General features: G+C 36.0%; 1 protein-coding gene across 1 annotated transcript; it reads left to right on the top strand.

Moving 5' to 3' along the window:
• The first annotated feature begins 22,467 nt into the window (after positions 1 to 22,467).
• LOC135194611 (uncharacterized) lies at positions 22,468 to 26,520 on the top strand. Its single transcript, XM_064220225.1, has 2 exons — positions 22,468 to 23,843; positions 25,786 to 26,520. The coding sequence occupies exons 1-2, from the start codon at positions 22,980 to 22,982 to the stop codon at positions 25,918 to 25,920; spliced, it is 999 nt and encodes a 332-aa protein (XP_064076295.1). The 5' UTR covers positions 22,468 to 22,979; the 3' UTR covers positions 25,921 to 26,520.
• Positions 26,521 to 27,040: the final 520 nt, after the last annotated feature.

Below are 27,040 nucleotides of genomic sequence, written 5' to 3' on the forward strand. Positions count from 1 at the left end.
AATTTTTTCGCTTCTGTTGATCGCTTATTATTCGATAATTTTGTATCTCATTCTTTTGTGTTTTTTAATTTTATTAATAATTCTAAATGTTACATGCTTGGGTACAACTTCAACAATTTTTTATATACAGCTAACATTAAATAATTTGATTTTCTATATAATAATGTACAATGTTTATTTATTTATTTATTTTTTTAAATTTTTTGAGAAATTATTTTCCAACAATGTATTAAGATTATCATCTTTACTTGTAATTAGGTACATATGTTTGTTTTGTCATATAAAAGTTCGTTATGGTATATGTTCGATTTGTTATCAGAATAACCACTCATTCCATAATCGTATCACTAAATGTGTCAAATTGGCCACCATCAGTTGTGGATTCGTCTAATCTTTCTATATATTATCAGAATGTTCGAGGTCTTCGAACAAAAACTAATACATTTTTCAGAAACTTATTAATTAATGACTATGATGTTATATGTTTGAGTGAAACCTGGCTCGCTCCAGGTATTTTCGATGCTGAGCTATTTGATTGCCGTTACAATGTATATAGATGTGACCGTGATTATGTCTCAAGAGGTGATCGATTTGGAGGCGGTGTGCTTATAGCAGTTAAACGTGGTTTGATGGTTAAAGAAACGAAAAATTACCAATTCCCCAGTTCTGCCGCTGATGTTTTAATGCTTTCTATAGAATTAAATAAACAGCCAAGTTATAGGGTACTGCATCTGTTCTGTTGTTATTTTCCTCACTGCCGTAATCAGTTAGATTGTCTTAATGATTTTTTTGAAACTGTCTCAAATTGCCAAGTAAATAAACCTGATGACTGCTTTTTAATTATAGGTGATTTTAACATCAGTGCAGCTGGATGGAGCTCTTGTAACTCTTGTACCAATAATTTAATGATTAGCAACGATGTATTAGTCCAGTCATTGTACTGTTTTCTTCAATTTACAAAGTTTAATCAATTCAATGCTGTATCAAATATAAATGAAAGATTTCTTGATCTAGTCATTAGTGGAGTTACTTGTAGCGTGAGTCGATGTAATGAACCTTTGGTCTTTGAAGATTCTCATCACCCAGCTTTGATTATTTATCCTAAAATATCATGGAACCCTTCACTGCGGCCGCCAGTGCGATTTATACCTAACTTTCGGATTGCAGATTATGATGCAATAAACTCAGAGTTATCTCAGGTGGATTGGACTGACTTAATTGATGACAGTGACATAGATGTATCCCTTAACTGTTTTTATGAAATTATTAACAACGTAATTAGAAAATTTGTTCCAATTAAGAAATCTTTTAATACACGCCATCCTCCTTGGTATTCCAAAGCTCTAATAAAAATTATCAATGAAAAACTGAAATTTCATAAAAAGTGGAAAATATATGACAGATCGAGTGACTATGATCAATTTGACTATCTTCGTGATCGCCAAAAACGTGTGCAGCTAGATTGTTACAATAGATATATTAGAAATGCTGAAAATAACATTAAACGTAACAGCAAGATCTTCTGGTCTTTCATAAAATCCAAGAATGCTACATCTGATATAACTGATTTGATGTTTTATAATAACATTGAATCATCGGACGGCAATGAAATTTGTCATCTTTTCAACACTCACTTTCAGTCTGCTTTCGAACTAGATACTAGTAATGTTTCTTCACTGCCATGGGACCATTCTTTAAATTCTCTGTCTGTGTCTATAGGTTCAATTGATGTATCTATCGATATTGTTAGAAAATATTTGAGAAATATTGACATTACCAAAGGCAGTGGTCCAGACAAAATCCCTCCGATTTTTTTGAAATCCTGCTATAATAGCTTAGCACTACCCCTTTGCATGCTATTTAACATATCTCTTCGTAGCGGAAGAATTCCTAAGGTGTGGAAACAATCATATGTGGTACCCATTCATAAGTCTGGTGATAGGCATAATATACAGAATTATAGACCTATCTCTAAATTGAATACAATTGCTAAGTTGTTCGAGAAAATTGTTTATGACCATTTATACCCTATTTTAAGGCCGGTTATTATTGATCAACAGCATGGGTTTATTGATGGTAGGTCGACTGAATCTAATTTATGTGAATTTACTCATCAACTTATAGCTGTGATGGATAGTGGTGGTCAGGTGGATGTAGTGTACACGGACTATTCAAAGGCATTCGATAAGATTTCTCATTCCCTATTAATCAAAAAGCTTAATTTATTAGGTATACACGGTGATCTACTTCGCTGGCTTGAATCATATTTAAGAGACCGCAGTCAAGCTGTTGCTGTTAAAGGGTTTTGTTCATCATTTGTGCCCGTCACATCAGGTGTACCACAAGGGTCTCACCTTGGGCCTTTATTGTTCAATATTTTTATTAATGATATTACCCAAATCATATCTAATTCCAATATTTTAAAGCTAAACTTGGCCTGGTAAACAAATAAAAGCATCTAATTCAACTGTGGGAATCGGCTCAATGTGACCCGCGGTTGCGACAAACGCCGGCATCGAATTAGGAACTCCTTCTCTTCACTTTCCATTGTCACATCGAATAGGATGGTCATATTTTATAATTAGACTTAAATCTAAATAAATTTCATGTAATTTCATTAAACAATTAAGTTGTTGTAAGAATTTCGGGTTTTTTTTTACAGGGCCGTATAAATTCTGGGTGTAATAAGGCTGCTTTTGATGTGATCTTCTGCCAGTGAAGTAGCTAAGAGAATCGTATGTTAAATAAACTACTTATTTAATGTATGTAATCATTGACTTATAATGCATACTACCAGATACACTGTTCAAAATTAAAATTGTGTCACAGTGACGGCCAAGGGAAAGAAAGCGAGAGGGAAAGTTAGTTTGAGTGATTAAGGCGAGACAATCGCGCAGATGTTTCACAATAGTTTTTATCTTTTTCTGTTTGTCTCTGAGAGTATTATAGTGAAATTATTTGATTCGATAATGGTCATACTTGTAATGGTATTGAGAAGATTAGACAATCATTATTAAAACACAAAAAATATTAAAGACTTGGGTAAAAACCTAGAAGAAAATTAAAATCAAACAAACTCACTTGAGGAAAAATATGCTCTCAGAAAACTTTATTGTTCTCTGGAATAGCTTTTACATGAATTCGGCAGTTTTGTAAAAATAGTTTATTTATATGTAGTTTAGTTTTGAATAGTATTTCATTGTGTTTAAATAACATATTGCTAATAAGTAATGGTTGTTTTCAATTCTTTCAATCTTGGCCATTGATAGTTCAACTTTTGTAGTGTGAAATAGTTTTAATATAATATTATGGGGCTACTTCCACTTAAGGCGACAGTCAATTATCAAACCCGAATATTGCTTTTTGACTACATCTACCAAATAACAATTATAGATCCCAGGTTTTTATGTGAGCATTGCTGGTTGTGTGCCATTAGTTTAATATTATCACTAGATTCATTGTGTGTTACACTATTACGAGTGTAACACACAATTAATCTTATTTAACACTTAATTAAAAAAAAAAATTGAAAGCAGACTTTAAAAAATGCCTACATGTACGTCGTAAAAAAGGCTAAAAGGAAAATATATTAGTTATATAATCACAAAATATAGTATATAAATATAGTACATACATATATTATAATATAATAATAAGTATATAGGTATTATTTTTCAAAAGTGTAGGTTCTCAAAGCTAGATACTCTAATAATCGTTTTAGTTATTAAGCTTATATTTGTTACTAACCTCCATAGTTTGGTCTTACTCTTTTGTCGTAATGGATACTTAAAGAATCCAAAATGGCGGAAATATTGATGTCACCAAACATTTCGCCTCCACCAGCCGCCCTGTGAAAAATATAATAAATAAATAAATATATTTATTTATATAAAAGTTAAAAATGGAATAACTAAATGGAAACCCACTAGTGCTAGAAAAGCAAAAGTATGTTTATTACTACTTCAAAGACTTTTTTTTTCATTTTAATAGGTTATAGGCCTAATAAATACATAAGTAAGTCACTATTAATCCCAGAAAATGAGTGGGTTCAAAGTCGCAGGTAGAATTATTTTATTAAGTAAATAACATAGGCCGACGATTTTTAGAAAGCAAAACCGAAAGTTAGTGTTGCCGAATGATTACGGTGCGCTGATTCCGAATTTGAGCACCGTATGAAAATCAAGTCGGATTTCCACTGCGAAAGGATAATCAGTGGGAAATAGTTAGACGGGACGGACTCCCGATATGAAATAGTTTTACATTTCCACCAACAAAGAGTTTTGTCTGATAATTTCTATTGCAAAAGTAAAATGAGAACGAGGAATAAACGGAGCGAGCAGAACGGAACACGAGGAATGGAAAATAAACAGTCATTTGCCACAGAGAGCGAGTTCATTTAGAGTTTTGAACTGGTTGCGTACATGTCAATGCGCGATGTTATCGAGTGATACGGAATCAAAGGAAGGCATCGATAAGGAAACAGCAGGAAAAAGTACTATTAAGTTTCGACGTTATGAAATAGAAACATTAAAACCTTATAAAAAAACTAAACTCAATTCAAAACTTAGTAATTATGATGTACTAGTCAAAATATTGTTGAAACAACATGATTTCTTGTTTCTTATCCAAGATCTATTATTATCGACGTTTGATTTTTTTTAGTTATAATGGCTATGCTATTGCATATCTGCATACCTACAAGCCCCCTGTTGTTGCAAACTTAATTTTTTATATTTTTTAAATATATTAGCTAGCGCTTGACTGTTATCACACCTGATAGAAAGTGATGATACAGCCTAAGGTGAAGCGCACTTCCCTAGAAGATGCCTATTCATTCAAGATTAGAAGGTATGGCCCATATTATACGGAGGTCGAGAGGGTATTCCACACCTTAGCGGTGCGTATTAGATATGAGAATCTCGTTTCTTACGTGTTATAAGTACGTCAACTACGTAAGGGTGTAGATCTTTTCGATGCCCTGCAGTTCCATCGGTTCGGTTGGAACCAAATTAAATAGTTCCTGAGCAAACTTTCCGAAATATATTCCGTAGAATACCGACAGATAGGCAACCTTACGATGGTGTTTTAAGCTCTGGAGTTTTGCATTGACCACTGTCTGGTTGCCAATGAATCTTCTAGCACGACGATCCACAAAATCCAAAGCATCAAGCTGATACTTAGCACAACCGTCTTATATATGGCTATAGTACTCCATGCACGATCTAACTTGGGTTGGATATAAGGCCAGAAGCTGTTCCGGTATGGAGTACGGTTTGACCTTATTGAGGATGCCAAGTTTTTTTTTCAGCAGTTTTAGCTTTGGATTCAATGCATTGTGTAAAGTTGAGTTTGGATGTTAAAGTAACTCCTAAAAGCTCAATACTGTCAGTGATGGGTGCAGATACATTTCGGAAAGTCGGAGTCGACGAATGGCTTGCGTCTTGGTAGAATTAAAAGGAGAATGTCCATTCTTGGTATTGGTTTTTCTCGCGCTTGTAAATAAAAATAATACCATAGTTATTTTATTAATTGTTCAACGCGTCTGGCTATCGGATAGTTTGTGTTTCGCCGGATTTTGTATTTGATATAAAAAAATAATAGTAATATTGATATTATGAATATCCGGAACAGTTATAATACGTCACATTAAGTGTTGCAATTAGTTCCAAATTAGAAAGACATAATAATCAATGTATTGTACACAACATTCACAAATTGTAACATGTAAACTCATTGTAAAATATGTTATAATGCTATAACAACATGCTGTCCGGCAAAATCAGCCATTGTGTTATTCATTGTTTGTTTTAATGAATTATTCGAAGTTTACGCTCTCCTCAAGCAAATATATGATATAAAATATTTTTTTGTAAATTACTAACATTCTAATGCGCGTAAATATGTTATCGACAATGTGTTTCCTAATATTTAGTACAGCTCTAAAATAGTGTTGTATTGTTTATTAATTACGCGTTAAGAACATAAGGCGTCCGGACACGAAGCTTGCGCGGTACCATACGGTACGGTCTTCCAAACGGTACATTGTTAAGCGCTTGCAAGGATTCTGCTTCTGCGGATTCCTTGGCGCTGACTATGGCAATCTGTAAGTTCGTAACGGCCTGCCTATACGACGAATAAAGAGCGGCTTCCTCTGCTTCGTCTCACCTACGTCGCCGTCGGCATCTTGTATATTGACGCCTCATTGCGACACACGTCTCACGCTGCTGAGCTAGCTCAGTGGACCACCAGTATACGGCTCGTTTCGACAAGTTAGATTTTGTACGAGGCATAGCTGTATCGCATACGTTGGTCAAGGCTCTGGCAAACCATTGCACCTCTTCATCTATATCCATGGGCTCCTCTGGCAATGACACCCAAATTTGTACGAGGGCTGCTTCAGTCAACGTTTCTTTATTAAGACGCTTACGGGACCAACGTGGACCATTCTTCCTGGAAGGTGGACTTCTTCCTACGGCCTCCGAAACCGCAATGGTGAATTGAATATATCTGTGGTCCGATAAGGTCTCGGTATCAGTCATGACCTTCCAATCGTGAATGCGGCGCTCTAAAGTGACATTTGCGAATGTAACATCCACAATTGAGCCACCCTGTTGTCGCACGCATGTGACACTCGAGTTGATCTCGGCCTCTAGGTCCCATGGCGGGCTTCCGGACAACAGGCAGGCTGCTGTGTACGACACCCTACGGTATGTCGAGCCGCCCTGAGCGCCATCACCCGCTGCGGACGTCGTAGCGAGACGACGTTGCGTGCACTCAGAGCGTCCGCCCATATCGGCGCCCCGTAGAGTGCCATCGAACGCACCACGCCGATTTATAGGCGCCTGCAGGCGGTCTAAGCGCCGGAAGTGCTCCTCGAACTTCCACCTGCCATCGAGGACGAGTCCCAGGTACTTCATCGTCGACCCGATGGTGATGGAAGTTCCGCCGACTGTGATGGTCAAGCCCTGAGGTGGCGCGTTCCGAGGTCCATGAAAAACAAGGGCCTCAGACTTGTGCAAGGCCACCTCAAGGCCCAGTGCACGGATTCATTGAACCGCGTGTGCGACTCCGGCTGTAGCTCGATATGCCGCGATGGGAGCTGCCGCGGGCCGACACGAGGGTGTCGTCAGCGTAGCATGCGACGCTAACCCTCCGCAGAGTGGCCCCGCGCAGAACCCAATCGTACCCGATGTTCCACAGCAGCGGCCCCAATACGGAGCCCTGTGGAACACCGCACGCCATCAGTCTCCTCTTCCAACCGTCGCTCGTCGGGTAGGTGACTGCTCTGCCCGCAAAGTAGTCACCGATCAGTCGCTGCAGGTACCACGGCACGTTATGGTACCTCAGCGCTTCTCTGATGACTTCCCAGGACAGGGAGTTGAAGGCGTTGGATATGTCCAACGAGACAGCCAACAAAACCCCACCCTGAGTCACCTCCTCCTCTGCCAGCTTCCTTACCCTGGTGATCGCGTCCAGCGTCGAGCGACTACGACGGAAGTTATATTACTAGTAAGTAAATATTGTAACGTAATTTTGGCGCACGTTACATGTTTACATTCTTTTAAAATAAATTCGACAAAACTATTGAATTCAATTCAATTCTTAGTTTAATAGCTTTTAGTTGTGCCGACAGGGCACAGATTATTTCGCCAATGTCACGTAGCATGGAGAAGACACGAAAGAGATTGATTGGTACGGTTGAGGAAAGAAACTCAATTAAATTTTGAAGATTAGCATAGTTGTAGCAATTTCCTCGTTAATCCTTAACCTAGAACAACAGAAACATTAAGGGTTAATAATAAGGTAAATTAAATATAATTGTTAGTACTCTAAACTATATATACTAAAATATAACACTAAATTGGACTATTCACACCTTAATTTTATTACATTTAATATATTTACATAAAAAAGAACAAAACGGACTAAACACAAACGACAACAAAGATTCAACATTTATAGGGCGAGGGACTTTAGGAGGGAGAATGTCGTAAATGGGATGAAGAAGTTTAGGACAAAGGAACAGGACATGGGTTGCGGAACCTTCATCTAGGCCAATTTCACACGGCGTACATGTCAGTCACCTCCTCGTGGTGTACCCTGGGCAACGGGGCCGGCTTGAGCTTGCTCGTCGGCCGCGGCTAAGACTGGCGCGGAGGGATGCCGCGGGGCTGATTTTGATGAAATCCAAAAAGAGTTCCAGGATTTATCCATTCGATCTTTCGCAAGAGTGAGCAAGTCTCTAGAGGAATTGACAAAAATGCTCAGATGAACCAGATTGTATAGCAATCTTTGCATATGAGTCAGCCATCTCATTTCCAATAATGCCTGAATGACTTGGAATCCAGACGAGCAAAACTTGTAGACCCCGTTGATAACAAGACAACAGAGCCTCTCTGATCCTAAAAACGATAGAAAGTCTTAATTTGCTACGAAAAGGATTTTCTTTAATGGCCAACAGACAGCTTAACGAGTCACATAAAATAATTGACTGTTGAATGTTGTGTGACACATACATAATAGCTTCCAGTAAAGCAATGGCCTCACCGGAAAATATAGAGGTTTCAGGGTTATTTAATTAGAAGGGCAATTTTATACTTAGGTATCCAACAAGCTGCGCCAAGCATCCGTTCAGTGAGAGTTTAGAGGCATCAGTATATATAGCGAGGTGATTTGGCCAATTTAGATGAAAAATTCTGTGAAATTGGATGACCGTATCAAAAGAATCTTTTATGATACCTAGGTTTGTGATTACAAAAGGATTATATAAAAGAGCTTTAAAGGAGGTGGAAAAAAGAGGATTAGAAGAAAAAGTGGTAAGGGGATGAGGGAGGTTGGTATATTTGAGGAAACTGTTTAATAGGAATGAGTATTTCGGACTGTCTGGGTTGCAAAGGTGGGATAATTTGTTTAATTGGGTCAATAGAGGATGGGAAGATAGCTGCAACAATTTGATGATAAAGCGGTCACATAAGTATTGCCTCCTTATATGTAGAGAAGGGTCAACACACTCAACCTGCAGAGCATTAGTAGGGGTGGATTTCATCGCACCCAAGATTATGTGAAGACATTTATATTGAATTTGATTTAATTTTTCTGAAGCTAATTTATTAAAAGGATCTAGAACGAACAGTCCATAGTCCAAGTTAATGCGTTGACCCTCATAACACAAATTAAAGGTAAACTGTAACTTTGTAGACAAAACAAAATTTCTTGGTATTATTCTCGATCACCGACTGAACGGAATTTCACACTCTGACCATTTAGCCAAGAAATGTGAAAAATCAATTAATGCCCTTAGAGCAGTATCTGGAGTTTGTTGGGGAGCTCACCCTTATACATTGAAACTGATCTACAACGCAATGGTTCGTAGTCATTTGGACTATGGACTATTCGTTCTAGATTCCTGTAGATAGATGTGATAGATGTTGGTTAAATAAGAAAAACCTGTGTTAATTAAATAAAACTAATTATTTTGAACTATTGCTTGTTTTTGTTAATACTCACCTTTTTATTTTTAAATCAAATAAATGCCGTCGATATCTTAAAGTTGCTTTTCAGTATAAACATAAAATTATTATAACTATAGCAGAGCCGATGACCAGAATAAGGTCAGCGGTTCTGCGTATTTTTATTAAATAACTGTCTATCATAAATTCGATACATATATTAAATGTAATAAAATTAAGTTGTGAATAGTCCAATTGAGTGTTATATTTTAGTATATATAATTTAGAGTACTAATTATTTTTAATTTACTTTATTATTAACCCTTAATGTCCGTGTTGTTCTAGGTTAAGGATTAACAAGGAAATTGCTACTACTATCGAGTCTTCAAAATTTAATTGAGTTTGTTTCCTCAACCGTACCAATCAATCTTTTCGTGTCTTCTCCATCCTACGTGACATTGGCGAAATAATCTGTGCCCTGTCGGCACAACTAAAAGCCATTAAACTAAGAATTGAATAAAATCTTTGTAAAAATTGGGGAATAAATTTATACCAATCAGCTGTTTTAAATCTTTCTTCTTGTTCTCGCTAAGGGTTTTGTTTGCCACTGTAGGCTTTTACTATTGCTGTCAGCTTTGTCTTTTTTTATTATTGTTTTGAATTGTTCATCTTTGTACATTGTTTTTTTGTTCAACTTTTTTCAATTTTTGGCATTTTTTATGTCATTCCATAATCTTCTCTGTTTTTATATTCAGTTTCTTTAAAATTGTATCCGAAATCATCTTGGAGTTTTTTAAATCCGTAAGGTAAAACGTATCGTAAGTTTGTGGACAAAAAAAAAATTTGACCAGTCTTTATAGCATTTTTAATAATAGCTACATACTGATGAGGACTGTATATTGGTCCTGATTTAAAGTTCTTTATGATTTATTTTTTAATGAGACTGTGAATATCATCGGTCTCATTTTGTGTATGTCCCTTGATCAGAAATTTGTGTATTATTGTGTATTGTGTATTATAACCAAACTTAACATAGTCTATGTTAAGTTTGGTTACATATAGATAAAGGGCTACTATATATTTATTTTTATTTTGACCGGCGCAATTTTCAGAATAAAGAGTCAAATTTAAGCCTTCGCCATCGCTATGCCTCGATTCACTGCAGATCCTTTCAAAACAATCCATTAAGCAGGAGCCTATTTCATTAGCACCGCGTTTACCATCCGTTTCAATTCAGAAATAAGAATGTACATCATTATAGGCATCTTTGATTTCTCCGTCAACTTTCTTACTTTAAAGCGTGACGGTAAAATTAAAACAATTTAATTTGGACTTATAATAAAAAGCTGAAGTATTTCCTCTTAGTGATTGTAATACAGCTTGTAGATCAAAGACCAGCACTTAATACTTATCATTTATTTTGCAACGATCGTTGTATATCTCTTGGCGACTGAGTTTTTTTTTCTCTTTAAATGAGATTAATATTTCTCACAAAGTACATCTACAGAGTAGAAGGGGATTAGATAGTCACTACCTACTTCTAAGCTACTTCATTAGCGATTGTCAGTACGGTTTCCTTCGGGGTCGCTCAGCCGGTGACCTTCTTGTTTATTATTCACAGCCAGTTAGGACATAGCGAAAGCCTTCTATCGCGTATGGCACAAAGCACGTCTTTCGAAGCTTCCTTCCTATGGACTTCCCGGGAAATTATGCAACTGGATCACCAACTTTTTGATAAATCGGAGCATCGAGGTTCTACAAGGCTGCATACTTGTTGCAAATCTAATATTTGATTTGCAACAAGTATGCAGCCTTGTAGAACACCAAAATTGAGCTTTAAGTCAGAGTATACATCGTCGACAACAACCTCGATGCTCCGATTTATCAAAAAGTTGGTGATCCAGTTGCATAATTTCCCGGGAAGTCCATAGGAAGGAAGCTTCGAAAGACGTGCTTTGTGCCATACGTTTGGCCGGCTCCGTTGGTAAGGTCTGTGAGTTGGGCCTTCGAATAGCGTCTCATAAGACGGGGCGCGGGGAGCGGTGCGGTAATATTTTCGATGGACCAAGGCATTTCTGCTGAAATTAACAATATCAATTTCATTTGCACAATCAAAACATGTAAAATAAGTTCCGACATTCGACAGTTCGTACAGAACATCTTAACGTTGAGAAACGTAAAAACTTAGAACTATTGTGTAGCCTGTATGCTGTCGTATTTTATTTAGAAGGTGAGCCACTTACGTTTATAAATAAAATAAAGCACTCAATTAAAACCACCGATGAAGTCCCCGGTCACACGAAAAGCTATAGATACCCATATGTTCATAGACAGGAAGTACAGGAACAAATAAGTAAAATGCTCGATCAGAAAATAATAAGCCCCTCTAATTCGGCTTGGAGCTCACCTATTTGGGTTGTGCAAAAAAAGTCGACGCATAGTAAAAGAAATAGCGAATAGTTGTTGATTTTCGCAAATTAAACGAAAAAGCAATAGATGCCAAATATTCAATCCCAAACATCAATGATGTATTAGATAAATTTGGAAAATGCCAGTATTTTACTACTTTAGATTTAGCTAGCGGATTTTATCAGGTACAGACAGATCCTCAGGATATACATAAAACAACATTTAACGTAGAACATGGACATTATGAATTTCTTCGTATGCCCATGGGGTTAAAAAAATCTCCGGTGGCCTTGCAGCGAGTAATGGATGATATGCTTAAGGGCATACAAAACTCTATTTCTAACTCTAGTCTATCTGGATAATAGTATTGTCTATATACATCCCTACAAGAGCACATAGTAAATTAACAAAAAGTTTTTCAGAAACTCCGAAAGTGCAACTTTAAAATCCAAATGATTGGTCAAGTAGCTCCTCCCAGCTATTAGTGAATACATACACCTAGCTAAGTGAACTCCGAACCAACGTTTTCATTGGCTTCGAAACTCCGCCCAACTGCTGGTGCTTCTATCGAAGCGGCTAATGACGAACGTATGCGCCTGACGTGCTTGCGTTGATTGGAAATTGCATCCAACTGAATTGATAACGGCTTTTTGTTTTTATTGTATCCTTTTGTTCTTTTTAAAGACAAAGAATACTTATACTGCTAATATTATACGGCCCTAGTATCATGGATGCATCGTTGAATAAGTCAGCTTCGTATTCAGAAATCGACGTACTTTGCAGAGAAAATAAAACCCCTCCGAACTATGTAGCTTATCGCAATAAAAGGGCAAGAGAAACAGACATAAATGTAGAACTAGACAACTTTAAAGCTGAGATTAAATGTATGATATCGTCTTTATTTTCTGAACAAACCAAAGAATTTCAAAAGATAATTGTCTCTCAAAAAGAAATACGACAAACTAATCTTAACATCGAGAACTCAATTGCATTCTTAAGTGCCCAAAATGATGAATTAAAAAAGAAAATTGAAATGTTGGAGGGAAAAAGAAAGGAAGATCGAGAATATATAGTTACATTAGAAGATAGAATTGAATATTTACAAAGAGACATGCGAAAAAGCAACTTAGAAATAAAGAATGTTCCTATACAGTCAAGTGAAACAAAAGAAAACCTCGTTGATAGGGTTGTGTGTTTGGCTAAAGGCATAGGCTGTAATATTGAGAAGACTGACATAAAGGACATTTATAGAGTACAAGGAAAAAGAGAAAAAACGAAGAATAGCACCATAATTGTCGAGACTTCTTCCACAACACTAAAGACAGATATACTGAAAATGTATAAAGCCTACAATATAAAACACAAATCCAAATTGTGCGCAAAACACTTAGGATTCCGTACAGCTGAAGACACACCTATTTACGTATCAGACCAACTGACAGCGAAAGGCGCTTGACTGTTCTTTTTGGCAAGGGATATTGCTAAATCGGAAAATGATCGTTTCTGTTGGACTGCTTACGGTAAAGTTTATTTGCGAAAAAATGAAATCTCTCCTATCATCAACATACATAGTGAAGCTCAAGTGCAACAACTATTTCACAAATGACTATTGGTGATCTTTTATACCTACTTAAAATGTTCCAACGCTAACTATCGCAGAAATATTTTTCTAAAAACTTTATTTATTGTTTTATTACTGGTAACTATGTTTTTAGCATTTAAGTGTATGTATATCAAACAAAATAAGAAAAACTCATATATTTCCATTAGCATTCTTGTATTAACAAAGACACACATAAACATAATTCTCACACTTAACCTTTACACATATAAACTTACACACTATTACATCATCATATCTTATATATATGTGAATCTAAATAACAAACGTCAAATGAATTATATATTATTCCGAGAAACATATTGTACAAGTAAAATAATATTCATTAAAATACGAAAACCTCCGAACTGCTTCCTCGATCTTATATTCACGTATAGCCTTTTAATTTTAAAATAATAATGATACCTAAAAGTAAAAGGTGTATCAAACCGTGGATAACGACTGGTATCTTAAGATGTATTATGTAATAGAAATAGAATGCAAAAAAGATTGAGACTAGATCCTACAAATGAAATACTAAAAATTACGTACAAGAGATATCGTAATTTCTGCAATCATTAATTAAGAAATTAAAACGCAAATATGATCGAGAGCAATTGGTAAAAACTTCAAGAAATACTAAAAAATTCTGGCATAATATAAAAAAAAATACTAATTTAAAACACACAAAACCAAACAATACCCAACTATTGAATATAAGATCCTCTCCTTCTGAATCAATTAACTATATTAATGAATATTTTGTTAACCTAGGCACAAACGTAGCTAACAACATTCTTTCGACTGGCACTAAAATAAATCCGACTGTATGTTCTAATAGTAAGACCCAATTAAATTCACTAGTTTTATTAGAAACAGATACAAAAGAAGTGAAAGAGGCTCTTATAAGTCTTAAAACAGACAGTGCCCCTGGATGGGATCACATTCCAACTAGTTTCTTGAAACTTGCCAAAACTGAGATTATTCCGATTATCTGTCATTTAACTAATCTTTGCTTTAGGAACGGAGTCTTCCCATCATTACTTAAAAAGTCTATTATAACTCCTGTTTATAAGACCGGTGACAAAGACAATCTCAATAATTATAGACCAATTTCTGTTTTACCTGCAATTTCAAAGCTAATAGAAAAGATTTTAAACAGTAGACTATTAAACTATCTCAATAAATATCAATTACTGTCAGAGTCTCAATTCGGCTTCAGACATGGAAAATCTACGGAAGATGCTGTTGAAGCTCTGACCTCATATATTGTAAAAAATTTGGATAATGGTATGAAGTCTCTGGCTGTGTTCCTTGATCTGAAAAAAGCTTTCGATACAATATCTGTCCCCATTCTTGTCAAAAAATTAGAAAACCTTGGAGTTAGAGATACCTCTTTGGCTCTCTTTAAGGATTATCTTAGCGAGAGAACCTAAAGAGTGAAAATTGGAAATCTATGTAGTCATGACTCAAAAATCACCCACGGCGTCCCACAAGGTAGTGTCTTAGGGCCTACATTGTTTCTTATCTACATCAATGACCTCTGTAACTTATCTATTAATAATGCTAAAGTTTTTTCTTATGCAGACACATCAATTGTATTCACAGAAAGAAATTGGGAAAAAGTTAAAAATGTAACTGAAAATGGTCTTGTTACAATTGCGCAATGGCTAAGAACGAACCTGCTTTCATTAAATCCAGCTAAAACTAAATATATACCTTTTTCTATTTATAATCGGACTTAGCCAGATAATAGCTTTAGCATAAAAATACATCAATGTAACGAAATTACTTGTAAAAGTTGCGATACCTGTTCCATTGTTAATAGAGTAACCTCAATCAAATACCTCGGTGTCTTACTAGACCAGAGATTGTCTTGGAATGCACAAATAGAAGCAGTAGGATGCAGGTTACGTAAGTTGATTTGGATTTTCAAAATGTTAAGACACGTTGCCTCTAAGGTCCTAATGATTAAAATATATATTGCACTGGCGCAGTCTGTATTGGGGTACTGTATTCCTGTGTGGGGAGGTGCTGTTAAAACAAAATTCATTGAAGTTGAAAGAGCCCAAAGATTGTTGTTAAAAGTCATCCACTTCTTGCCCTATCAATTCCCTACGCGTATGTTGTATGCAACAAGTAAGGTATTAACTGTAAGACAATTGTATGTTCAACGGATTATTCTTAGAGGACACAAATCGTTGAAATTCAATGCAGAAGTTTTAAATAAAAGACTAAACTACAAAGTTACTGACGTGTATGCTTATCTCTACAATAACATGAATAAAATACTTAACATTTATCCCGTACAATATGATAAGGTTTGAATGGTTAATAACAAAAAGCTACGACGAGATCGAACTACTCGTTCGTAGGAAGTAAACAATATGTCGGAGTCAGTCGTCACATCAACGTAATGATAAAAGTACCCAACTTGATTGATTTGTTGTTTACTCGATGATAATTACAATTAGCTAGATTTTTAATGCAAATCTTTTACGACAATTCCTAATTATATCTGGTATGATTTACTAGCTATCTGCGATTGACTTATGACGACTAGTTCCGATTTCGGTAATTGTTAATAGCGTTATGAAATATTATAAACGATTGTTTAATTCGTGTCACCTAGAAATAACTTCAAATTGTCTGTTCTTGATTAACGATAATTCATATTGGAATATTTTGTGACTTTTACCTTGCTAGCAGATTTAATTGCTTTGTATTTACATTTTGGTAAACACGTGGCTGGCGTTTCGCGCCACGGACAGAGTTGTTGGGAGTAGGGGCTAGGGTATAAATACCGTGTTCACTGGCTAGTCTTCAATCGATTCCGAGGATCGACTCAAGCAAGAGCTCTAGCTCCCGACAAAACTGTCGGTTTACCCCTGAGGCTTGACTGCCTCTGCTACGCTATTGAGTTAGCTGTACTTGCCCGCTTGTACGCGGTTACGCTGCCTTTCGGCATATTGATTTGGCTGTATATCACTGGCTTGTCTGTCTGCTTATTGTTTTAGATTGTTTAGATTGTGTGTAAATTATTGTAATTATTCTAAATAAAAATCTATTGTTATTTAAAACCTAAATTGTTGTTTCTTAAAATGGGAACCCGACCTCCTGACGATCCGTGTAATTGCGCCCACTATCTTACAAATATATTATTTATGTATGAAAACACACACACACACGCACGCACGCACGCACGCACGCACGCACGCACGCACGCACGCACGCACGCACGCACGCACGCACGCACGCACACACACACACACACACACACACACACACTTCATCTCGTGCTCGGCGGTGAAGGAAAACATCGCGAGGAAACCTGTCCATCTGCAACCCCCTTGGTGTAGCAGATGTCCATGGGCGGTGGTAATCACTTTCCATCAGATGAGCCTCCTGCTCGTTTGCCCCCTATAACATTAAACATTAAAAAAAAAAAAAATAATTGGCTAAGGAAGACAATACTTTAATTAAACAACAAGATATTTTTGTGCTACCTAAATCGCCACAAAAAAAGGGATAAAAAATACCAAGAAGTCGCCCTTGTACTAACATCAGCTGAATAAAAAGCTCAGGTAAATGAAAAAAATAAAATTAAAGAAGATAAAGTAGAACGCGTTAGAAGAGAAAAGAAGAAAGAAAACAAAAGAAATTGGAAAAAGAGTTTACTCTGTTAGTTTAAGTGGTAAAGAAAAACAAAAAAATTAAAGCTAAAGACAATATCTCCAAAATTTTATTTTCGGAAGATTTCTATCTGGACAATGGCAAATTGGATACTGTACTTGAAAATACTAACAAAGACAACCAGAAAGCAAGTATTAACAAAAATTACAGAACAAGTGAGATAAAAAAAATGTTGACAAAGACTGATTCAAATGACTAAGGTGACTTAAGAATTACATAAGTAATCATAAGATCTCAATCGATTAAAGCTGTGATTTAATTAAATGTAATTAGGGAAGTTAAATAAAAAGTCGTAAGGTTCTATTTTTTTGTTTAAGCCTCAGTTGAACACATCGCAATTAAAACAAAGGAATTTAATTAAATCTGATGTTCTAATATCCTATCAAAGAAAAGTTCATGAACAATTTTCTTGTTTCTTCAGTAAGGAAGATGGTCTCTATTTTTGTCTTGACGTGAAAGGTTTATTTATGAAAAGAAGCTTGTTGACGTATTCCCGAACTGCTATACAGGATGACTCGTGAATTACTATCAATATTTAAGGAGAATGAGGAGAATGAGAAGGAGCTAACAAATGGACAGAGCCGTGCGCATGGAATAAACAAAATACCCAGAACAAGGAAAACTAAATAAGGTGCAGTCAGTGGCGGATGTCTGCACCCTTTTACCATGCCACCGCCTTTGCGTGACCGACTTAAACAGTGGTCTACGTTTTTTGGTGGACACGGGAGCCAACGTTTCTGTTTTGCCAACCGTTAAAAAACCCTACAGACACAGTGATAGTGACAGTTATAGACTTTATGCCGCGAATGGGAGTGAAATACGAACATATGGAACTAAGCGCTTAGAGTTAAATTTAAAATTAAGAAGACCTCATGCTTGGAATTTTATACTCGCCGACGTAAAACAGCCCATCCTTGGTGCCGATTTTTTAAATCACCACAAACTCTTAGTGGATGTAAATGGTCGAAAACTTATCGATTCTGTTACGAGTCTAAACGTTATTGGGTCTATGGTAAATTGCAAACAAGACACTATCAAAACAATACAGGTCACCAACCCGTACTACGATTTATTGTCGGCTTATCCCGATATAACAAAACCTATGTGTTACAAAAATGTGCCAAAACATAACGTTATGCACCACATCGAGACTACTGGACCCCCTGTCTTCGCCCGCGCTCGACCTCTTTCCGCCGACAAATATATGAGAGTTAAGAAAGAGTTTGAATTCATGCAAGAAATAGGCATATGTCGACCTTCGAAGAGTTGTTGGGCCAGTCCACTTCACGTTGTTGCTAAAAAGAACGGTGAAATACGACCCTGAGGCGATTATCGCAGTCTTAATGCCATCACCAAGCCAGATAGGTACCCGATTCCGCGTATTCATGACTTTACATACCCACTGGCTGGAAAGAAGATATTTTCCCGAATTGATTTACATCGTGCATACCACTTTATTCCGATGGCGCCGGACGACATTGAAAAAACAGCAATAATAACTCCATTTGGCCTGTTCGAATTTCCACGAATGACTTTTGGCTTAAGGAACGCAGCCCAAACTTTTCAGCGCTTTATGAACCATGTTGTTTTTGAAGGTCTGGATTTTGTATTTAATTACATCGATGATAGCATTATTTTTTCAAACTCGGAATCGGAACATCGAATGCACTTAGAGACCGTATTCAAACGTCTTAATCAATACGGCGTTACAATCAACTTAGCTAAGTGCGATTTTGGAAAAGCGAAAGTAGACTTTTTGGGATACCACGTATCTGAAGAAGGCATACGACCTTTGAGTAATAGAGTGAAGGTCATTACAGACTATCCCAAGCCAAAAACAGTATCACAATTGCGCCGCTTTATGGGAATGATTAACTTTTACAGAAGTTTACCTAAAGCCGCTAAATACCATGCAATTTTGAATGCATATTTACATAATACAAAACGTAACGATAGAACCCCAATCACATGGAGCAAAGACGCTGAAGAGGCATTTGAATTGTGTAAAAATAATTTAAAAGAGGCCGTTTTGCTGTCGCACCCTGTTTCCGGAGCACCTTTAGCTATTATGACTGACGCATCCAACACGTGCGCAGGCGCTGCTCTTCAACAAAAAATTGGCCAAAAATGGAAACCGCTATCCTTCTTTTCCTGCAAATTTAGCGAAGCTCAGCAACGTTATAGTGCTTACGACCGGGAGCTAAATACTATCTATATACATGGCTGTAAAACATTTTAAGTACATGATTGAAGGTCAACAAGTGACCGTATTTACGGATCATAAGCCGCTCGTGTACGCCTTACACAAAAAAGCTACGAGTGGCACCGATACACCTAGACGCATACGACACCTGGATTTCATAAGTCAGTTTTGTAAATCAATAGAGTACATTCAAGGCTCGCAAAATATCGTGGCGGATACCTTATCAAGAATCGAACAGATAGACATGCCTTCGCCAATCGACTATACAGAAATATCCAAGGCTCAACAAAACGACGAAAAATTAAAATACTTGCTGAAATCAAAAAATTTAAATTTTAAAGCCATCGTATATCCAAATTGCAATGAACCGATATATTGCGAAATATCAAAAGAGTGCGCGCGCCCTTACCTACCGCATGATTATAGTATTACAGCCTTTAAAGCGATTCACGGAATTAGTCACAGTGGCACGCGCGCCACTAGAAAAATGATAACAAATAGATATTTTTGGAAATCTATGAATTCGGACATTAACGAGTGGACAAGAGCCTGCGTTAATTGCCAAAAATCGAAAATTCAACGCCATACAATATCTCCACTCAGCTCTTTTCCATCTTGTAGCCGTTTTGAACATCTACACATGGACATTATCGGTCCATTAACGTATTGTCAAGGATATAGATACATACTGACTATGATAGACAGAGCGACTGGGTGGCCTGAGGTAAAATGTTTAAAGGACATCACCGCAGAAAGCGTCGCACGCGCATTATATACTCAATGGATTACGAGATTCGGTTGTCCCTCCAAAATTACCACAGACCAAGGCCGCCAATTTGAATCAAATCTTTTCTGTAAATTGGCAAAATATATGGGTATATCAAAAATTCGCACTACAGCTTACCATCCACAAGCCAACGGTATGATAGAAAGGTGGCATAGAACGCTAAAGACAGCACTGATGTCACGTGGAACCAACCGTTTTATTAGGCCTCAGAGCAAGCTTACGAGACGGTACAGGCATTTCTGCCGCGGAAATGGTTTACGGCACTACTCTAAAATTACCAGGAGATTTTTTTGAGCTGTCAAAGCAAGCATCTCCGAATGACGAAACATTATTGCAAGATCTGCGTATGCATATTCGTAACCTCGCCGCCGTACCGAAGCGACCGCACAGACAAGGAAATATATTTCTACACCCAGCCTTATCATCATGTACGCATGTATTTGTACGCTGCGACCATGTCACGAAACCCCTAACAACCCCATATTTTGGGCCTCATAAAGTAATTGAGAAAGGAGATAAATATTTTAAAATTATGATCTCCGATAATATAAAAACAATTTCAATCGATCGATTAAAACCTGCATTTCTAATGCACAATAACTCAGAAATACAATACGCTCCATTAAATAAGGCCGAAGAATTCATAACAAATTCCAAAGTGCATAGCGGCAGCAGAGAGGGCCACGATAACAATAACAACCAGATGCGAACCCGATACGGGCGACTCATCAAACCTACAGTGCGATTTATGTCTGCGTAAAAAAACTTCTTATAATTATTCATACTTTCATCCGACGACAACTAATTCGCTACGATTTCGTGTAACATCAAGATGGGAAAACCACAAAGCAGAGAAGAAATTATTATTGCCCAAAACGGGCAGGCAAATCAGGCGAACACAAGCCTACTGCATGAGATTACACATGATAAATTAAACCTTATAGTCATGCTAATCATCACGGCTGTCATCACTGTCACCTGTTTAATATGTTGGAGATACTGCAAACAAAAGTACACTAAGTACCTGAGAAGAGAAATCCAGGGGTTGCGCGCTAGCCGTAGAGATCGCGACCCACCTCACTCAGTGGCAACATACTCCGTGGCGTAAAAAGTGAACTCGTGTTGTGCAATTAATAAATATGAATAAATAAATGTGCTAAAAATAGTGAAGTTACAATATAACTGTTGTAATCGTAGGTATATTGTGTCGTGTATTGTATCTTTAAATTTAAGAATATACCCATTTATATATATAATTTTTTTTTTATTCTTATATAAACATAAACTCATGATTTACATTGTATTTTTAATTTTTTTTTTTTTTTAATATTTTTTTTTTTTTTAATATTTTTAAGGGTTTATTATATTTAAATTATAGAACATTATATTTCTTGTTTACACGATATACATTAAAATTTACAAATTTTATTTTTGACGATTGAAAAATATTTTTGTTTTATATAAGTGTAGTAGGTAATTAAATTTTGCATTATATTTTGTTAATTTGTTTACTTTTATAATAATATGTCATAATATGTTATTATTATTATTTTATTTTTTTTAAAGGAAGGGAAGTGTTGTGCCTACGTATTATCTTTTATTAATGTAAGCAAAAATCACTGTCCATAATGGCACCTAGAAACAAGTCGATATTCGATATGCTACATTGTCAATTAATACATTATTATATGTTCTGTCGCCAGTCGCCATTCTAACTTAGCACTGTTATATCGTGGTAACAATTAAATATTGTAAATTATATTACAATACATATATCTATACTCAATTGCCTTTCATTACATCATCCACAAGACATAAAGGCAAAGTGCTACCAATTTGCACCGGGAGATGTTCCCAAATCACTGAGCAGTAGGTACTACTGCTAGCCTAATCTTAAACGCTAATCAAAGACTACGAGACTTCGGACAGTTCCATATTCGAATACATGCCCAAGTAAACGTCTCGTGTATGTTACAGAGTATGCAAACAGAGAAGACTTGAAATTAAAAATAACCAGTACTTTTGAAACTGTTATAAGTGACCAATTCGTGTTAAATCGTGTGAAAGATAATATGCGTAAACGTGCCGAACTGTGTATCACACGAGAAGGAGCTCACTTTGAACATTTGTTATAGTGTAGTTATGTAGGCAAATAGGTAGTGTTATCAATTAATACTTCCGGTCCTACATATATGGCTAGTTCGGGTACATCTTGATGATTATTTATAAGTATAGATTAAAACTTTTGTTCGACAATTTAATTAGTAAGTTCATAATCAAATAAATAGTTGATTCATATTTGTTTATACTTGGAATATTTTATTATATATTATTCTATTTATTAATGGCGCCTTCTGCTTGTCAGCTTCCGGCGCAATTAATAAATAGTGCTTATTGTTATTTATATTTTCTCAAATTATGTCGATTAGTCAATGCTATAATAATTTTGTTTTATTATGTATAATGTAAGGATTAAGCTACTAGAATCTTATTTTACTGATCTGGCTAAGTTATCTGCTGCTTATCAACTTCCGGTGTAATATATTAATCTTTAATATTTAATGTTACATAATCCTGCATTATTAAATAATATTTGTCCGTAAATAATCATTAGAATAATTAAGATAAACAATGTTTAATATTATATTTTTTGAATTGAATTTTTTGAATTTAGTATTAAATTAGGTCAAGATGTTTTTGTATAAATACCGCCAGTTTAAATATATCGGGCATTGGTATTGTAACTGTTGTAACGAGCATTACAAGTGTTTTCTTATATAACGTATCGTCATTTTCGCCGCCACCCTGGTAACCCATCTTCTATACTTCAGAAGTGGGATGATGTCTGGCCCATATATCGACGGACTTGGTACGAAGAAAAGGAGACGCTGCGAGAACGCTGTACTCGACAGCGACGAATCATCAAGTTTTTTTTCTTCATCCGATGACGAAGAGATCTTGGAGAAACACAGGCGATATAAGAAGCGGCGTGTCACCCAAACCGATGCGGAGGTTATTCCAACGTTCCGACCGGATGAAAAATCTAGCAACGTCAAGGGATGGTTGCATAAGATCGACCAATTGGGCGACGTGTACGGATGGGACAACAAAGATCGACAGTTCATCATGCAGATACGTCTTCGAGGGTCGGCTAGAGACTGGTATGACGATCTGGATGACTATGATCTCACATGGATGGAGTGGAAGGACGCTTTAGAGACCGCGTTCCCACGTTCTACTGACTTTGTGGATCTACTTGAATCTATGCTTGCTAGAAAAAAAACGAATACGGAAACTATGACAAAATATTTCCACGACAAGGTTTCCTTATTAAAAAAATGCAATATCATTGGCGAGCCTGCAATTTCATGCATAATTCGCGGTCTACCCATGGAAATAAGAGCCAACGCGAAAGCTTTCCAATGCAGAACACCACAGCAACTATACTACGGGTATTTGTCGTCATTGGAAAACTACAGACAAATTGAAGCCAGCCATCCGCGACCAACTACCACGTTGCGAAGAGCGGGCGACGTTGCTACAATTGCAAGAGAGAGTGATTTTCAACCGAAGAAATGTTACGCCTGCCGAAGAGAAGGTCATGAAGCAAAGGACTGCAAGGTGCCACGCTGTGAGGTGTGCCATCGCCCGGGTCACACGTCTGCCAGCTGCTGGCATGCGGCCAGCTCTTCACATCAAAAAGTAAGTGATGTTTTATTTACAACATATACATAGATTTGTATAAAAAGGTAGTGGCAATTAATAGTTGTAGTCTCATTGCATACATAGATACGGGCAGCAAATTAAATATTCTCACTATGGCATATGCTGATAAACTAAAATTAGAAATTCAGCCGTCCGTTGTTACAATGAGAGGTTTTGGAGGTGCAGATTCGACCTCTTTGGGAACATCCCACGTGGATGTTCACATAGACAATGTTGTTCTAAGTGGATTCGTAGGATTAACCAATTACGATATAGGTGATATAGATTTAATAATCGGACAATCAATGATAAATCAACCTAATATCAGTTTAATTATATCACAAAATTCTGTTAAATTTATTGGTAGTAGTGATACTTTTAATAGTACTCTTAGTGATATAAAACTATGTGATACAGACTTTATAACAAATTTTCCAGTGTATTTGAGACACAGTTGTATAATACCACAACAAAGTGCTGCTTTGGTGCAAGTTTATCTCGATACTAATAGTAATGAAACATATCTTGTGAGTTCTGTATATGTTGAGTTAGGCTGTATGTTCTATGTAATTTTAGGGGGACTTGTAAGGTCAAAAGATTGCTTTTTAAAAATAATTAATATCGAAAACGAAATTATTGAATGGGAACCGAATAGACTAATAGCACACGCGGAAATTGTTACTGATAAACATGACAGTTTACAAAGTAGTACGAATATTATGATACTTGACCAATCCACTGACGAGGAATTGCAATTATCTGATATAGATGTAGGCGATTTAAAAAGGAATGATTGCAGTCAACTGTTACGGTTACTGAAAAAACTGAGGAGCCTGTCTATTGCAAGCCTTATCGACTCTCTCATAAAGAAAATGAAATTGTAAATGAAAAGGTTCAAGATCTCATAAAAAGTGCATTAAGTACTCAGTGGGACAATTAGTACTTTGGAAGGGGGGAATAACCAGAGAAAGCACTAATATAACTAGGAAACTAAATGGGTTATATACAGGACCCTATAGAGTAAGCAAAGCAGAACACTCGTTAGATCGCTACACGATATGTAATATTAAAGGCATGAAAGGTTATCGAAAATTTACGGCTGTTATTCGCGGTGAAGTCCTCCGACCTTACAATTCTTCCATTCCCGATGATAGCAGCGGCAGTGACCATGAGGTTGATAGGGACGACTTGATAGATTTATTAGAATGTTAATTAATAATCATATAATTATGTTAGTGAATAAATAAATATGTTAAAATTTATTTTATTATTACAAAGTTATGAGATTTATAAAACAAAAACTTGTGCAGAACAAATATTGTATTGAGAAAAATAAACTTTTATACAAAATATTTATCCATTCTTTCTATCAATTATCCGATAAAAAAAACTACTTTAGGATAGTTTGTATAAATTACATTAAATTAAAGCTGTGTGATGTAGAACAAATAAAAGCTGTGTGATGTAGGATAAATTGAAGCTGTGTGATGTAGAACAAATAAAAGCTGTGTGATGTAGGATAAAATGAAGCTGTGTGATGTAGATCAAATAAAAGCTGTGTGATGTAGGATAAATTGAAGCTGTGTGATGTAGGATAAATTGAAGCTGTGTGATGTAGATCAAATAAAAGCTGTGTGATGTAGATCAAATAAAAGCTGTGTGATGTAGATCAAATAAAAGCTGTGTGATGTAGGATAAATTGAAGCTGTGTGATGTAGATCAAATAAAAGCTGTGTGATGTAGATCAAATAAAAGCTGTGTGATGGAGGATAAATAAAAGCTGTGTGATATAGGATAACTAAAAACTGTGTGAGCTAAGACAAACGAAGACTGTGTGAAGGAGGACGAATAAAAGTTGTGTTATCTAGGATAAATAAAAGTTGTATACTTAAATTAGATAATACAAGATTTAATTACGGCTTAGACATGTCAACTTCAGGTGCCGTACAGCAGCGACAAACCAGGCGCCAATAGCAGCGCTGATCGCCGTGGGACACGGCATACACAGGATGGCCGAATGTTATCAATTAATACTTCCGGTCCTACATATATGGCTAGTTCGGGTACATCTTGATGATTATTTATAAGTATAGATTAAAACTTTTGTTCGACAATTTAATTAGTAATTTCATAATCAAATAAATAGTTGATTCATATTTGTTTATACTTGGAACATTTTATTATATATTATTCTATTTATTAATGGCGCCTTCTGCTTGTCAGCTTCCGGCGCAATTAATAAATAGTGCTTATTGTTATTTATATTTTCTCAAATTATGTCGATTAATCAATGCTATAATAATTTTGTTTTATTATGTATAATGTAAGGATTAAGCTACTAGAATCTTATTTTACTGATCTGGCTAGGTTATCTGCTGCTTATCAACTTCAGGTGTAATATATTAATCTTTAATATTTAATGTTACATAATCCTGTATTATTAAATAATATTTGTCCGTAAATAATCATTAGAATAATTAAGATAAACAATGTTTAATATTATCTTTTAAGTTACGAATTTAGTATTAAATTAGGTCAAGATGTTTTTGTATAAATACCGCCAGTTTAAATATATCGGGCATTGGTATTGTAACCGTTGTAACGAGCATTACAAGTGTTTTCTTATATAACGTATCGTCATTTTCGCCGCTACCCTGGTAACCCACCTTCTATAGTAGTTTAAAGATTGTCAATAAATAAATATGATTCCATTTTTAAATACGCCGGAAATATCACAATAGGTAAATGGTTCATATCATTTTTTGTCCCAAGTTCACATCATTTACCTAGTCAACAAATTTGTTGCTTAAACGAGTGAAATATCTTGGTATTTGTGCCAGTCTTAAGGGAGGTTAAAGTATGAAGGGGAATTGGATCATGCTTGTTTATCAAAGGTAATGTAAGTTGAGCTAAGGTAAGGATAACTAAATGTACCTACCTACATACCTGTTTTGTGTGTCGACATCGCAAATAGAGTGTCCACACGACGCGTAATTACATACCTTTTGGTTAACTTTACTTAAACGTTTATTAACATTTATGTTACATGTATGTATTTTTTTGTCATATATGATCGTCAAATATCATGTCCTTAAATATCGATAGTATTCAAACAGTCGTGCTGTATAATCTTAAAAATATATTTAACCTTAGCAATCACAAGCTGTGTAGCCGAGCGTTTATTTTCCAGGATC

This window comes from Vanessa tameamea, chromosome W (genome assembly GCF_037043105.1).
Source record: "Vanessa tameamea isolate UH-Manoa-2023 chromosome W, ilVanTame1 primary haplotype, whole genome shotgun sequence".
Lineage (NCBI taxonomy): Eukaryota > Metazoa > Arthropoda > Insecta > Lepidoptera > Nymphalidae > Vanessa > Vanessa tameamea.